At 41.5% G+C, this 13,540-nt stretch overlaps 1 protein-coding gene and 1 long non-coding RNA gene across 2 annotated transcripts in view; one reads left to right on the top strand and one right to left on the bottom strand.

Annotated features, from left to right (window-relative positions):
• The first annotated feature begins 1,330 nt into the window (after positions 1 to 1,330).
• Positions 1,331 to 13,390, top strand: pidd1 (p53-induced death domain protein 1). Its single transcript, XM_037767296.1, has 15 exons — positions 1,331 to 2,400; positions 3,605 to 4,018; positions 4,136 to 4,288; positions 4,412 to 4,463; positions 4,577 to 4,778; positions 6,015 to 6,164; positions 6,257 to 6,430; positions 6,510 to 6,657; positions 6,731 to 6,866; positions 7,654 to 7,804; positions 7,979 to 8,102; positions 8,252 to 8,367; positions 10,102 to 10,209; positions 10,486 to 10,682; positions 12,402 to 13,390. Exons 1-15 carry the CDS (start codon positions 1,821 to 1,823, stop codon positions 12,661 to 12,663), a joined length of 2,967 nt encoding a protein of 988 aa, XP_037623224.1. The 5' UTR covers positions 1,331 to 1,820; the 3' UTR covers positions 12,664 to 13,390.
• Positions 11,812 to 13,540, bottom strand: part of LOC119486847 — a 28,612-nt gene continuing 26,883 nt past the window's right edge. Inside the window, exons 2-3 of the long non-coding RNA XR_005206599.1 lie at positions 12,399 to 12,522; positions 11,812 to 11,964 (exon numbers count right to left, since the gene is read on the bottom strand). This is a non-coding gene — a long non-coding RNA (uncharacterized LOC119486847). The remainder of the gene's footprint in view (positions 11,965 to 12,398; positions 12,523 to 13,540) is intronic.

Raw genomic sequence — 13,540 nt, 5'->3', positions numbered from 1 at the left:
ATGATATTTTCACAACTTTGTCTATTCGTACATACATACATGGATGGCTGCTTGTGTGTAATCTTATCTTTTTCTTTTTTTCTTCTCTCTTTACCATCCTTTTTAATCATTTATTCTCTTTTTAAAATGTATTAAGGTATGCATTGGAGAGTGCCCTGATCAAGACCCTCTGAAGTTTTCTTTTGCACCTCTCCATCACATTTGTTGTTGTTTATGTAATATCAACTTGTACCTTTTTTTTTTATATGTGTAAACAAATAAAATCTAAATAACAAGCACTATAACCAGTACTGCTCTTTACAAAGCTGTAAACATTTTAATTTAATATAATTAGAATTGTTTACAGCGTGAGCCATGTGCAATTAATGTATGTAATGTACACAAGACACCACAGTACCTGAATACAGTAGTGGAGCAGACTGAACAGCGCCGCCACGCGGGCCGAGCAGATGATGACATCGAGCTCACACGTTGACACAACCGTCCCGCCCTCAGTTGAAACTTTGGCGGCTCCAGCATCGAGGCGCTCGGTTTGAGACACAGCGACAACCGGAGAGGCGGGGCTACATTTTGTTTAGACCAGGGGTAAGCAACCTTTACTAGCAAAAGAGCCATATTAGGCAAAAAAACAACAAAAATAATCTGTCTGGAGCCGCAAAACATGTGATCATTGTGATGAAGGTAACACAGTTTATAGTCTAAGTATATAGTATATAAGTCTAATGCAGTGAGGGACCAAGAGCAAATGTACGACGGACCATTAAGGGCCACATTGAGGGAAAAACATCTGAGATTTACGGAATAAAGTCACAATATTACGAGAATAAAGTCATAACTTCACGAGAAAAAAAGTCATAAAATTAGGAGAATAAAGTCATAACTTTACAAGAAAAAAACTAGTAATATAACGAGAATAAAGTCATAATTTTACGAGAGGAAAAGTCGTAATATTACGAGAATAAAGTCAGAACTTTACGAGAAAAAAATTAAATAACACGTAAAATTACTACTTTATAATATTATGTCTTCATTCTCATAATACTATGACTTTTTTTCTCATAAACATCTGACTTTATTCTTGTGATAATATGACTTTATTCTTGAAATCTCAGATTTATTTTGTATCCTCAATGTGGCCCTAATACTCCGTTTTACCGTCGTACTATAGACCTACAACAATGATAAATAAAAATAAAAATGTAAACAAAAAACAGTTATTCATTTCCATGTTTATAACTCCACAGGGAGCCACTGGAGAGGAGCTGAAGAGACGCAGGCTGCTGACCCCTGACCTAAACCAATACAGACGGTTAGACTCCGCCCGTCTCCCGTCGGTGGACGCTGTACATAAAAACGAGCACGCAGCTGTGACTCGGGGCTCTTTCTTTGAAAACACTGTCAGACAATCAGGAAGTGAGACAACAGAGACAGCAGAGACACAGCAGAGACACCGAGGGACAAACAGGTCAACACAGACACTAATGTTACACATTATCTAGTAAATAACAACATCAGCTAGTGAGCAGCATTAGAAACGGAACATAAAGGTCACTAAAGGAGCCACAGAGGACTTCAGATATGTCGTTTTATAGCTAATATTCATGTAAACAGCTGCTAGCTACCAGCTAACATCACTGTAACTGTTACACCTCTCAGCTAACATGTCTGGTCACATATTCCTCCTCGTGTTTCATGTCATTTAGCTCTATATGAGTGGTTAATAGTGTCATGAGTAACGTTACAGACACATAATGGTAATAATAATAAACCCTGGGACCAGTACTGGACTAGTAGGACACTGTTAGCTAGTAGTGTCTTCAATGGAGAGAAGCAGAGAGGAAGCTGCTGATGAAGAGGATGGAGAGGAGGCAGTGAAGCCAGGCAGGTCAGAGGATGAAGAAGAAGTACCAGACCCATCAGAGGCCATGTTGGCTCTGAGGCTCTGCAGAGACCTGGTGTACCAGGACCAGGAGACTGGACCAACTGTATCCAGTGGTGTGATGATGTCTGAGAGTCCAGCAGATCCAGAGAGGGACGCTCCCTCCGTGTCTCCCTCCAGCCTCATGGACACCTGTGGTCCCTCTACATCCAGCCTCTCCTCCTCTCCTTACTCCTCCGCCCATCATCCTCCTTCATCCTCATCTTCCTCTTCCTCTGTCTTGTCTTTGACTCCACCCTTGCCTCCCTCTGTGGAGCTCCCAGCTCTGTTGACGGACACAAGGCTGACCCTGGATGTGTACCGGGGGGGATCAGCTGCTCTGCCTCTGCTCTGGGGGTCCATCCCGTGTCAGCTGAGGGGCCTCCAGTACCTGAGACTGGGCTCTGAGGAGAAGCCGGGCCTGGATGGTGCACTGGGTGTCCTACATCATCTGACAGCTCTGCGTTCACTGGCTGTTCGGGGTACTTTTCTCATTCATTCATTGTGGTTATCAGCTGCTTGTTTGCATAGATGGTTAAACAGCTTAAAGGGGGCTCTATGTAAGAATCAGAAATTGATTGTTAACAGTGACACCTGTGGCCGTTAAGTCAACGACAGTCAGCGTCCCGTTGCTGCTTGCCTTGCGTAGATGTGAGCGAGCATCGGTCAAAACAGTGAGGCGACACAAGATTTAACGTGACTGACAGCTAAAACCACAATATCACTATTTATTACACAGCTGTGTTAAATACTCGATTCTGATTGGTCAATCACAGCGTTCTGTGGTCTGTAAATTCTTTATAACAGACCGTTGCTATGGGCGCAGTTCTGATGTGGGACTCTGGTAGACAGTTTTTGTGTCAAATTATTGATTTCTTAAGTAAGTAGCCGTGTAATAAGCGGGATAATGTACAGCTAGCGGGTCATTGTTTTGAAAGAATCCCTTTCAGGGCGATGAGAGACCCCTCCGCTTTGCGTCGGGAATTCTTTCACAACAATGACCCGCTCGCTGTACATTATCCTTTTCATATTTCACATGCTTAGCAGTATTTTGTTAGCTTACCTGTCCAATAGGAATTTTGCCAGCTTGGGGTCCATTTTGAGGCCCAAAACCAAATGAAGGTCCCTCCATGAATCGAAGGCCCGGCCGATGTTGATCCTAGTTTTCCCTCCGATGTCGGTCACATTCCTATTTTGCAAGATGGGCTTCACTAGACATAACTTTGGTTTGTATTTGTGGAGTTTGTTTTGGAGTCTGAGTTGTGGTGGGGGCTGGTTGTTAGTTGGCGTTAGCTATCGTTGCACACTGTTAGCCCTGTAAGCGGCGCTGAAGAAAGTAAAGGCACTCGCGAACGCGCATGACATCCGTCGGATTCTCAAGCAAAAAAAGTCCTGCATTCTTCACATTAAAAGCAGTCTACAGGCTGATAGAGGAAACCCAGAAAGTCGCGGAAGGTCTGATTTTTTTAGGTTAGGTTACAACCTGGCAATAAAAAAACTTTTAATATGTGTAAAAACTTACACACAGTCCCTTTAATTCACATAGTTTCATTGTTTTCTTACATACAAAAGTAGACACAATAAATACTGTGTTAATGCATTATAATATAAGTGTCATTCTCTGTCTTTTTCCTTCCTTTGCTCCAATCTTTCTGCTTCTAACGGCACTTTTCTTTCTAATTCCAGGACACTGTTTTTATGACTCGCAAGGTGACCCGCTGCCTGGCCTCCTCACCACTTTGCCCACATCTGTTTCCTCCCTTTCTCATCTGGTGCACCTGGATCTCTCCTTCAACCAGCTCTCCTCTCTGCCGTCCTGCCTCCTCAGCTTGCCTGCGCTGTCCTCTTTGCTCCTCTGTCACAACCACCTCTCAGCTCTGCCTCCCGATATAGGCCAGCTATCCTCCCTCACCTACCTAACCCTCCTGGGGAACGAGCTGGTCTCTCTTCCCCCGAGTCTGGGTCGGCTGAAAACCCTACAGACACTGGATGTTTCACATAACCTCCTTCAGCAGCTACCTGATGAAATTGGTTCTCTGGAGGAGCTTGTTAAGCTGGAATTGTCCCACAACAAGCTGACGCAGCTACCAGAGAGCATGGGTAAGGGTGTATGGGTGAGTGGATGTGTCAGTGAAAGAGCATTACTTCTCATTTTATTTGTTGTAAGTTAAATTCACGAATGTAGCATTGAAAAAAGGTGTCTCCTTTGTTGCCCAGGCTCCCTCCTCGCCCTCAGGGAGCTTGTCATCTACAGCAATGACCTCCGCCTGATCCCTCAATGTCTTTACAAACTGCCTCTGCTGAAAATAGATGTGCGTGACAATCCTTTGGGACGACCCCCAACCCCTCCTCCTCTCCCTCCTACACCTGGTGAGCAGAGAAAACAGGGCTTCAAATCGATTTGAGCTTAAATCCTTTTTAACTGCATCGTACTTAGATACAGCGTTCACATCTTCTGTCTGCATATTCACTCTGTTGCATCGTTCTTACCAGATCAAGCAGAAACAAAGATTCAAGAGTTGCACCTCGGATTTAACGAGCACAGGTACAGTGTCACTCTCGGCATGGACATATTTTCTCCACCTTCAGTAATATTGTCAATTACGGAATTTCTTACTAGATTAAGATTGAAGGTGTCATGCTCATTTTGCTCCTTAGTTTCTGTGTTTCGTCTGCTGGGTGTCATGTGTTTCTCCCAGGGGGGGCTGAGCTGCTGTTCCCCCCGGGGTGCCTGGAGACAACCACAAGACTGAAGTGGCTCGAGAAACGGCCAGATAGGAAGTGGGTGTGGCTGGAGGAGCATGACATCTTGCTGAGTCGTCCACTGGAACTTCGTCCTCATGGAATTACATTTCAGAAGGTACTAAACTCAAAGGGATAGTTTGGGTGTTTTGAAGTGGGGTTGTATAAGGTACTTATCCATAGTCAGTGTATTACCTACAGTAGATGACAGTCAGCACGCCCCCAGTTTAGAGAAGCAGACAGGAGTACCAGCAGAGGAGCATAGCAATGTACTGCTGTGGACGAGGCCGGCAGCAAAACATATTTTAGCACCTTAAAGAAAGGCTCACTTAAAAAAATAAATATACTCTATAATTAGAATATTTTCACAGCTTTACCTTGCCGTCAGACAGCCCTTTCCGATGGGGATCTGAACTGAAAATGAAACTTATCTATGCTCTCTTCAAAGCAGCCAGACTCCGTTGACAAAAACATGATAGATACGTTTCCCTTTCAGTTCAGTTCCCCATCAGAAAATATTCTACATATAGCATTCACTTAAACTAATATTGATTTTATTTAGGTAAGCTTAAGGTAAGTGCCTAAAATATGTTTTTCTGCCGGCTCTGTCCACAGCAGTACATTGCTTTGCTTCCATGCGGTAACTCCTGTCTGTTTCTCCAAACTGGGGGCGTGTTGACCGTCATCTACTGTAGGTGATACACTGACTATGGATAAGTACCTCATACAACCCCACTTCAAAACACTCCAACTACAGTATCCCTTTAATTTGTCTCTGTACCACATATGTTATCGAAACCCTCCACTGAATTTCCACATGATCAGTTTACTCGTCATTTTTGGTTTTACTTTGTAAACAGTTGCATAATGTTGTCTTTGGAGGAGCTTTGACAAGCCTGAAAAATAACCCTGATTAAATCATAGTGATGTCATCACTGTTATCTCAGTTTGGGCTTAGAGACAAATCTATAACAGAAAGTCTGTATTACTTACGGAGATTAAGAGACATGGGCATTTGCCAGGCAGTGAGGATCTAATGGAAAAGTTGCATTATGGGAAATGTAGGATTCAGTGTTTGTGGAGCTTGACCCAACAGGGACTAAAAGTCAGGATGTCTCCACTTCTGCTGCACAGACTTTGATTATTTATTTTTAAATATGCGTTTCAGAAGTCCCTCAATTTGATGGAAGTGCAGCACTAAATTGTTGGACTACTTCTTTAAATGAATTAGTAATGTGAAGACTTTTGTGAAAATATACTGAATCTTTTGTGTTTTGATCCTCATTCTCGCTCCATCTTGTCACTGTATCCTTTTTTCTGCACTTGCACATGCTTCAACTTTGAATCCTTACAGCCCGTGGAGGTGTGTGTGCCATATCATCGGACAAAGAGACGGGAGGTGGTGGTGCAGAGGTTTGACGGACAGTCATGGAGCACTCTGCCCACTGATCTGAGGAGAGGAAGCGAGAGCCACAGCAGCCGCCCTGGTGGACGTCCAGCTAGGGTAACGTATAAAACGCAAATTCATTTTATTACAGTTGAGCTTTTTTTTTCTTGGGAGTACAAATTGTAATATGAGTGTTGGTGTACCTGTAGCTGGCCTGCTGCTCAGTGAGCCACTTCTCCTGGTTTATGGCAGTTTCCCGTCCAGTGAAGGACAGTTGCTCCGTTACACCAGCCGGAGCCCTGCTGGTATCCAGCGCTGACCCTGGAGTTAAGCTCCACTTCCCTCCAGACTCCACCGTGCAGAACCGCACTATAACCTTACAGGTAACTCTACGTTATATGGAGGTCTATGTCAGTTTGTCATTGGGGTTTGCACGGCTTTAGTTTGTCTCTCTCTCTGTAGGTGCTGCAGGTTTCTGTGTCAGAGGTTCAGGCACTGTGTGGTGATACTCAGGCCAGAGTTAGCCCTCTGCTCTGCCTCTCCCAGACACCCAGCATGCAGTTTTTGCAGCCTATCAAAGTTCAGGTCCCTCTGCCATCTGGAGTCACAGGTACAACATGCCTTCATTATCATGTTACATGTTTATAACATAGCAAGTATTAACATGTCTGGTGCTTCTGTAGGCCACACGGTCGATGCGTCCTGTTTGCATCTGCTACACGGAGACCCCACTGCCCAAAACTGGACTGACATCACATCACAAGTGTCTCTCAACATCACCCATTTATACGCCATTTTCTACATCACACATTTCTCCTGGTAAGTTTTTAGAATATGTTTTCATAATGCAGTGGTTCCCAACCTGGGGTCCAAAACATCACAGGGACGCGCCAGGATTTGTGTGGTCTGAAGTTGTCAAAATTAGATTTGCTCGTGTCATATCAAAATATCAAAATCAAAATAACACACATAGTGGATAATTTATACAAAAGTCTGTATATAAAACTATTTGAAAAGATATATTTTTTTGCTACTTAGCAAAATCTATCAAAATATTCTGCTGCAATCCATATTTGTTGGCGTTTAGACTTTCAAAAACAACATTTTCACTCTGGCAAAAAAAACCTGTTTGCTCTCCCGCTTTCTGCACACAAAGGAAGGCCTGCACCTGTATTAACGGGGCGGTCTAGCAGCAATCTAACACCATAAATTACATTTATTTAACCACAACAACAACAAATCTATTTTGGCACTAACACTATTATAGTAAGTTAATTAAGTCGTCACAAAAAAAGGATCATATTACGTATCTGCATTCGCTTGGTGAATCTGTCAAGATGCCATCTCTTTATTTATGTTGACAAAACTGTTGATTTCTATTCATTAAAGAAAGTTGATTTAATTTGAAAAAGACTCATTTAATAGACTGAATAATATATTAATATTAATATATTATTATATTCAAACTGAGGATTTCGTTGTTCAGCTTTTCTTCGATACAAGTAGGGAGAGCTCCAAGGAAATTAGGTCGGGAACCACTGTCATAATGTATGTCTGATTTATATATTTGCATTTTATTAACACAGCTTTGTGTGCGTCATCGCAGGTACTGGCTGTGGTACACTACTCATAGCTGTGTTAGCGGGGTGGTCAGGAAGGTCTATCAAAGGCTAAAACAGTTTAAAGTCCAGTTCTTCGTCCTCCAGAGGAAGACTGATCCTTCACAAGTTATGCTGCAGTGTTTACCTGCTAACAAGGTTTGTAATTCTCCTCTCTGTGATCTAACTGTGTAGTTTAATAGATCGAATTACACCAAGGACAGTCTGTATAGTAGCCCTCTTCTCTCAGTGTGAGAGTCAAACTGATTTCATCATAGCATCAAAACTTTTATGCATAAAAGTTAAGCAGTGATTGTGGTGCTTCCTGCCCAGGTGGACGGCAGAGTGCAGTCTTTGTCAGAGCAATACGACGGCCCTCAGCCTTCAGACCTGTGTGACCTGCTGGAAGGAGAGCAGTTCTTCGCCGGCTTTGAGAGGGGCTTAGATATCAGCACAGGTCTGAAGTCCTCTATCTTAAATCAACTTTTTTTTCTTCCTTTCCTGCCAGAGGCTTATGATGTGCTGTTGTGGAATGATTATCCTCTGGAGCAGCTATTTGTAAGAAGTCCTGAGATTATATTTTCCTTTTTTTTTTTTTTTCTCCAGAGAGACCCGACTGTGTAGCGGGAAGGCTGTGTTTTGTGTTTTACTCCAGCCTGAAGAATCTGAAGGAAGTGTACATCTGTCCAGCTCAGGGTCAGACGGGGCCAGTGAGGGGACAAGTAAGACAGACACCATATTCATCAGACAAGGACGTTCAGTGACTGGAAATGATCACTTCTGCTGTGTTTCATGTTTGCTGACATACAGTACAGTCACAGTCACTTTGTGAATCTTACATTTCCATATTACATGGGGGTACAACTGGTGCATGGACTGCATGATCTCATCTACATAATGTTATAACAAACAATAAGTAACAGATTGTACTTAATCACTCCTCTACATACCGTACATTACAGTCTACACTAAAGCCCCATTCAGACAGGATAAACATTACAGGGGGACATTTTAACCACCGGGAAATTGCAGGATATGGTCTGTAATAGACCTGGATATTCTCAGAGTTTTAACTCAAATAAACACACAGATATGAAACACATATTGATATCATTCAGAGTGACTCACTTCCTGAGGATACCATTTGCTCCGTTGCGAATAAATGTCCATAAATCCACTCGCCCGAGAAGCATCACATTTTTAAGTTTTCTTCAGTATCACAGTAATCCAGTGATAGTTGTCTCCACATGTGTGGGTACATTGCAAACAGGAACAGCCTGTCAAATTGTAAACAAATATAGGCCAACAACAGGGCTCAAAAGAGAATATACTATTACCTGTAGCTGACATGACAACAGCCCATTTGATGAGTTTACGTGGTTTTTCTGCCATCATAGTGGTACCATACCCAAATAGGCCTACCTGTATATGTTGTATATGTTGTGTATGTGTCAGCAGGTTTTCATACATCAGATTAGCAAACACGTTTAGAGCTGCAATGAGTAATCGATAAATTGTCAACTATTAAATTTAGCGACAATTATTTTGAGTAGAAAAAATGTAAAACTCTACTCCTCTATGACATGTAAACTGAATATCTTTGAGTTGTGGACAAAAGAAGATATTTAAGGACGTCATCTCAAATGCTGATCGACATTTTCTACATTTTCTGACAATTTAAAGACCAAAGAACTAATTGATTAATCAAGAAAATAATCATTGACAATGAAAATAATCATTGACAATGAAAATAATCGTTAGTTGCAGCCCTAAACACATTTTTGACTTACTCCATTTTCACACAAAAGTCAAAGCAGTCAGAGCTGATTTAAAAAAAAAAAAAAAAAAAAAAGAAAAAAGGACAGCAGCTCCTGCCGCGGAAAAAAACCTCAGAGATCCACTTTAAAATACGAGGACGTTGCTCTGTACAGGATATAAATTACAGGAGGACCAACGAGTCTGCAGAAAAACAGTAGGTAATTGTAGCTGTAATTATTACTGTAATTACTAAAATCACTCCACCTCCCCTAGAGAAATAAATCCAGTCTGAATGGGGCTTTAAGTGACCAGACAGTAGAAACCCCTGCACACTGTAATACAACCAAACCAATCCTCTATTATACACTACTTTTGTGAAACTGTCAGAGCCATATTGATTGTGTAATGGGTTGTGTTTGTATTGGTTTGTATTATATAGTAAGGTGTTTCTCATATTTATGTTCATATACGATGAAAAAGAGTTAAATATACCTTTCAGCATAATACAGCAGACCGAAAAGTATTAGTTTAGGAGTATTTATTGTATTACATTGTATGGATGTTTCTACCTTTGTGGTCACAGTTCACCACAGTTGCCCGGCTCAGAGCCAGTTAGAAAAGTTATTTTGTTTCATCAATCAGTCTGTATTTATTGTTTGGAAAATACTTTGAAAATATGTTCTGTATTTCTGTTACAGGTGTCTTTTTATAGAGGGAAGATTCCCAACAACCTGCCAGAGGAAGTGGCGAGAAAGAGGAAAGGAGCTGACAGCCAGTGGCTTGCCACTTTACCACTAAGACTTCCTGTCAGTTGAAGTGACAGTTTTTTTTTCTTTATTTCATATGATAACATAGATATTTTCAGCATTTATGGATAGTATATGAGTTAGTATGAACCTGCTGTGCATTTTGTCGTAGAATATTGGATGATATCCTTGTGTATAGTGGTTAGAAATAGAAATATTAAACATGTACAGTGTACCTTCCATACACATTATTATTTAGCATCTAAACTAGATGCTTATTTCTTCCAACCTGAGGGAAACACTGCGCATGTTATCTTTTCTCTGTTTTTGTCATAGGCTCTAAACTCAGAAAATAATTTTATAATGGAAGAGCTCCAGTATCCTCCTCTGAACCTGGGTGACCCTGAGAGCGGCTACCTGACGGAGGCCAACCTGCTGTCCATCTCTCTTCAGATAGGACAGGACTGGCGTGTCATCGGCATCAGTCTTGGCTTAAGCTACCAGGAGTTGGATCGCATCCAGTTCAAGTACAGGTAGGAATGACGGACTGCGTCATGATCAGCCAAAATTCCTTAATTGAACTCAACAATATTGGTAAAACACAGGTTGTGATATTTTCTATTATAACCTGTCATATAAGCTCTCATACTCTTACTTCTATGATTTTGACATCTAAATTCAGTGCAGTTGTGTTTATTTTAAGGCCAAGACTTTAACACCAAAATGTAACAGTACAAATTCAATATCTGGTTTCTTAGGAAACTTTGATATCTTGACTAGAAAATAAAATAAAGTGGGTGTTTGAACAATTCTGTGTGTAGGATGTGGCAATATCTAGTGGTGTGGTTGCAATTACAACAAACTGAGTACCCCTCCTCTCACTGCTGCCTCTCCAAGACTGCGGTAACGTGAGCCGCCGAAAGAATGTGGTCATGTCTGTAAAGGGGAGACTCGTGGGTACCCATAGAACCCATTTTCACTCACATATCTTGAAGTCAGATGTCAAGGGACCCCTTTGAAAATGGCCATGGTTTTTCCTCACCAAAATTTTGTGCAAGTTTGGAGCGTTATTAAGCCTCCTTCTCGACAAGCTAGTATGACATAGTTGGTACCAATGGATTACTCAGGTTTTTTAGTTTCATATGATGCCAGTATCTTCACTCTAGCTTTACAATCTGCTTTCAACCTAAACATAGCAGTTAATGCGTCAAAGAAATTAATGGCGTTAAGATTAATTTGTGTTAACGCGTTATCACATTCATTTTAACAGCCCTAATATGAATATTATATTCCATTTCTGCAAATAGATCCGCAGAAATCCTACACACTATTCCTTTAAGAGCTTAAGAGATGTGGTACACATTCATATGAAAGCAAAGCTCAATTATAATGGTTATATATATATATATATATATATATATATAAAAAATAGAATTCCAACATTATGTCAACCTGACCTGTTTAATTTAGTTTTTTTATAGATCCTGAAAGAGAGGTTTAGATAAAAATGTACATTTTCTGTTTAAAGCATCTCTAAGCGAGTGAATGACGTAAGCAGTGCGTGCGCACACGTGTGTTAGCTCAGCCAAAGCCTCTCAGGGAACAAGATGGGATTGGAGAGATGTAATGAGAGTGAAGGGAAACCGCAGTAGGAGAGAGGAATGGTGGAGAATTTTGATTGTTTTAATCTGCACTGTCAGCCATCACTAAGCCATCTGGGACACTGCAGGAGATTACACACACACACTGATGCTCATCTGTCCCCCCCCACCCCCCCACTGCTCTTCATGCTCAGAAACCCCAGAGTGACGCGTCCTGGAGGCGGAAGAAAAATATGTTATGTAAAATCATACGTGCATGTTGCGTAGGTGGTTTTCTATAAGAGGTTTTTATATAGGAACTCATTCACATGTTATTTTAATGATTTGTGTATTTGATGGAAATTGTCAGATAAATGTTTTCCTTTGGAAACAGGTGATGCATAGACAAAACCTTATAGTTTATCCATGGTTTATCTTGACATGGAGACCCTAATACCTCACATGAATAGGCTGTGTTAGTACATTTCATATAGTATATGCAAAGAACGTATATTGCCAAGAAGTGAAAGTCAATTGTTCGTGCCATTACAACATCAGCACCCAGCAGATATATATATATATATATATATTTACATCACTTATCTTTCAAACCTTTGGTAGGTCACTGTAGCCGACGTTAAACTAATTGTGTTGCTCTGCTCTCCTCACCAGGGACAACCTAGGAGCCTTGGTGCTGGACATGCTGTTCCAATGGGCCCGGGGACAGAAGAACGCAGGACCAGGAGCAGCGTCGAGGCTGGCGGCCGCCATGATCGAGAGCGGCAGGAGAGACCTGGCGGATGAGATTGAGGACATTGTCAGTATAGGAAGGAGAAAGTACTCTGAGTCGCTGAGGAGAGTGGGCCTGGAAGCTGAGAGCTCCTCCCACAGTGAAGCAGCAGTAGATGAAGCCACGCTGGGTGCAGATGGCTGACTTTACGCTTGAGTAACCTGTTTGTTTACAATGTGCCCCGTCATCTCATCCTGCTGTCTAAACAACTCTCCTGGAGTACAAAAATCTATCTTAACACAATCAGGATAGCCACTTAACAGGTGGTGGTGCTTTTCACAAGACCTACAGGAGTCAGGTGAAATGGATGGACTGATAAAGACAATAGCCAGAGGCTTGTGTTTTCACACTTTATAAAAACGGCCTCAGTATTCAACTCTGTGGAAGCCCATTTCTGCCAGATAAAAGTGATACAAGATGAAAAAAAAATACTCATTGTAATTCAAAATGATTTTTTACTTAAAGGGGCTCTATGTAAGAATTAACAGTGACAGTGTTGATCCTAGTTTTCCCCCGACGTCGGTCACATTCTTGTTTTGCAAGACGGGCTTCACTAGATATGACTTTGTTTTTATTTGTGGAGTTTGTGTTGGAGTCTGAGTTGTGGTGGGGTCTGGCCCTCTATTGGTGTTAGCAGACTCCCTTTCTAACCGAATGTTAGCTATGGTTGCACACTGTTAGCCCTGTAGCAGAGCTGAAGCGAGTAAAGCCACTCGCGAGCGCGCATGACGTCACATCCGTTGGATTTCCCCAGAAAAAACGCCCTGCATTCTAAAAGCAGTCTATAGGCTGATAGAAGAAACCCAGAAAGTCACAGAAGGTCTCATTTTTTAGGTTGGGTTACAACCTGTTCACACATTGGCAATAAAAAAACTTTTAATACGTTTAAAAACGTACATACAGTCCCTTTAATATCTAATAGTTTTTACTTTGTGTGCCATCATTTTGACTTACTACCTCAGAATTGTGAATAACAGCAATATCATAATTGATTCCTCATCATCATTTTGACTTATGGCGC

Source organism: Sebastes umbrosus, chromosome 4, assembly GCF_015220745.1.
Source record: "Sebastes umbrosus isolate fSebUmb1 chromosome 4, fSebUmb1.pri, whole genome shotgun sequence".
Classification (NCBI taxonomy): domain Eukaryota; kingdom Metazoa; phylum Chordata; class Actinopteri; order Perciformes; family Sebastidae; genus Sebastes; species Sebastes umbrosus.
The sequence above is the reverse complement of the archived record's forward strand: the minus strand, read 5'-3'. Positions and strand labels throughout refer to the sequence as shown.

What these genes read in the sequence shown, in the direction of transcription:
- pidd1 (XM_037767296.1), top strand. Translation starts at nt 1,821, where the DNA reads ATGGAGAGAAGCAGAGAGGAAGCTGCTGATGAAGAGGATGGAGAGGAG. An exon ending in CTCGGATTTAACGAGCACAG is followed by an intron (nt 4,464 to 4,576) that starts GTACAGTGTCAC and finishes TTTGCTCCTTAG; the next exon opens with TTTCTGTGTTTCGTCTGCTG. An exon ending in CTTTACCACTAAGACTTCCT is followed by an intron (nt 10,210 to 10,485) that starts GTCAGTTGAAGT and finishes TTTTTGTCATAG; the next exon opens with GCTCTAAACTCAGAAAATAA.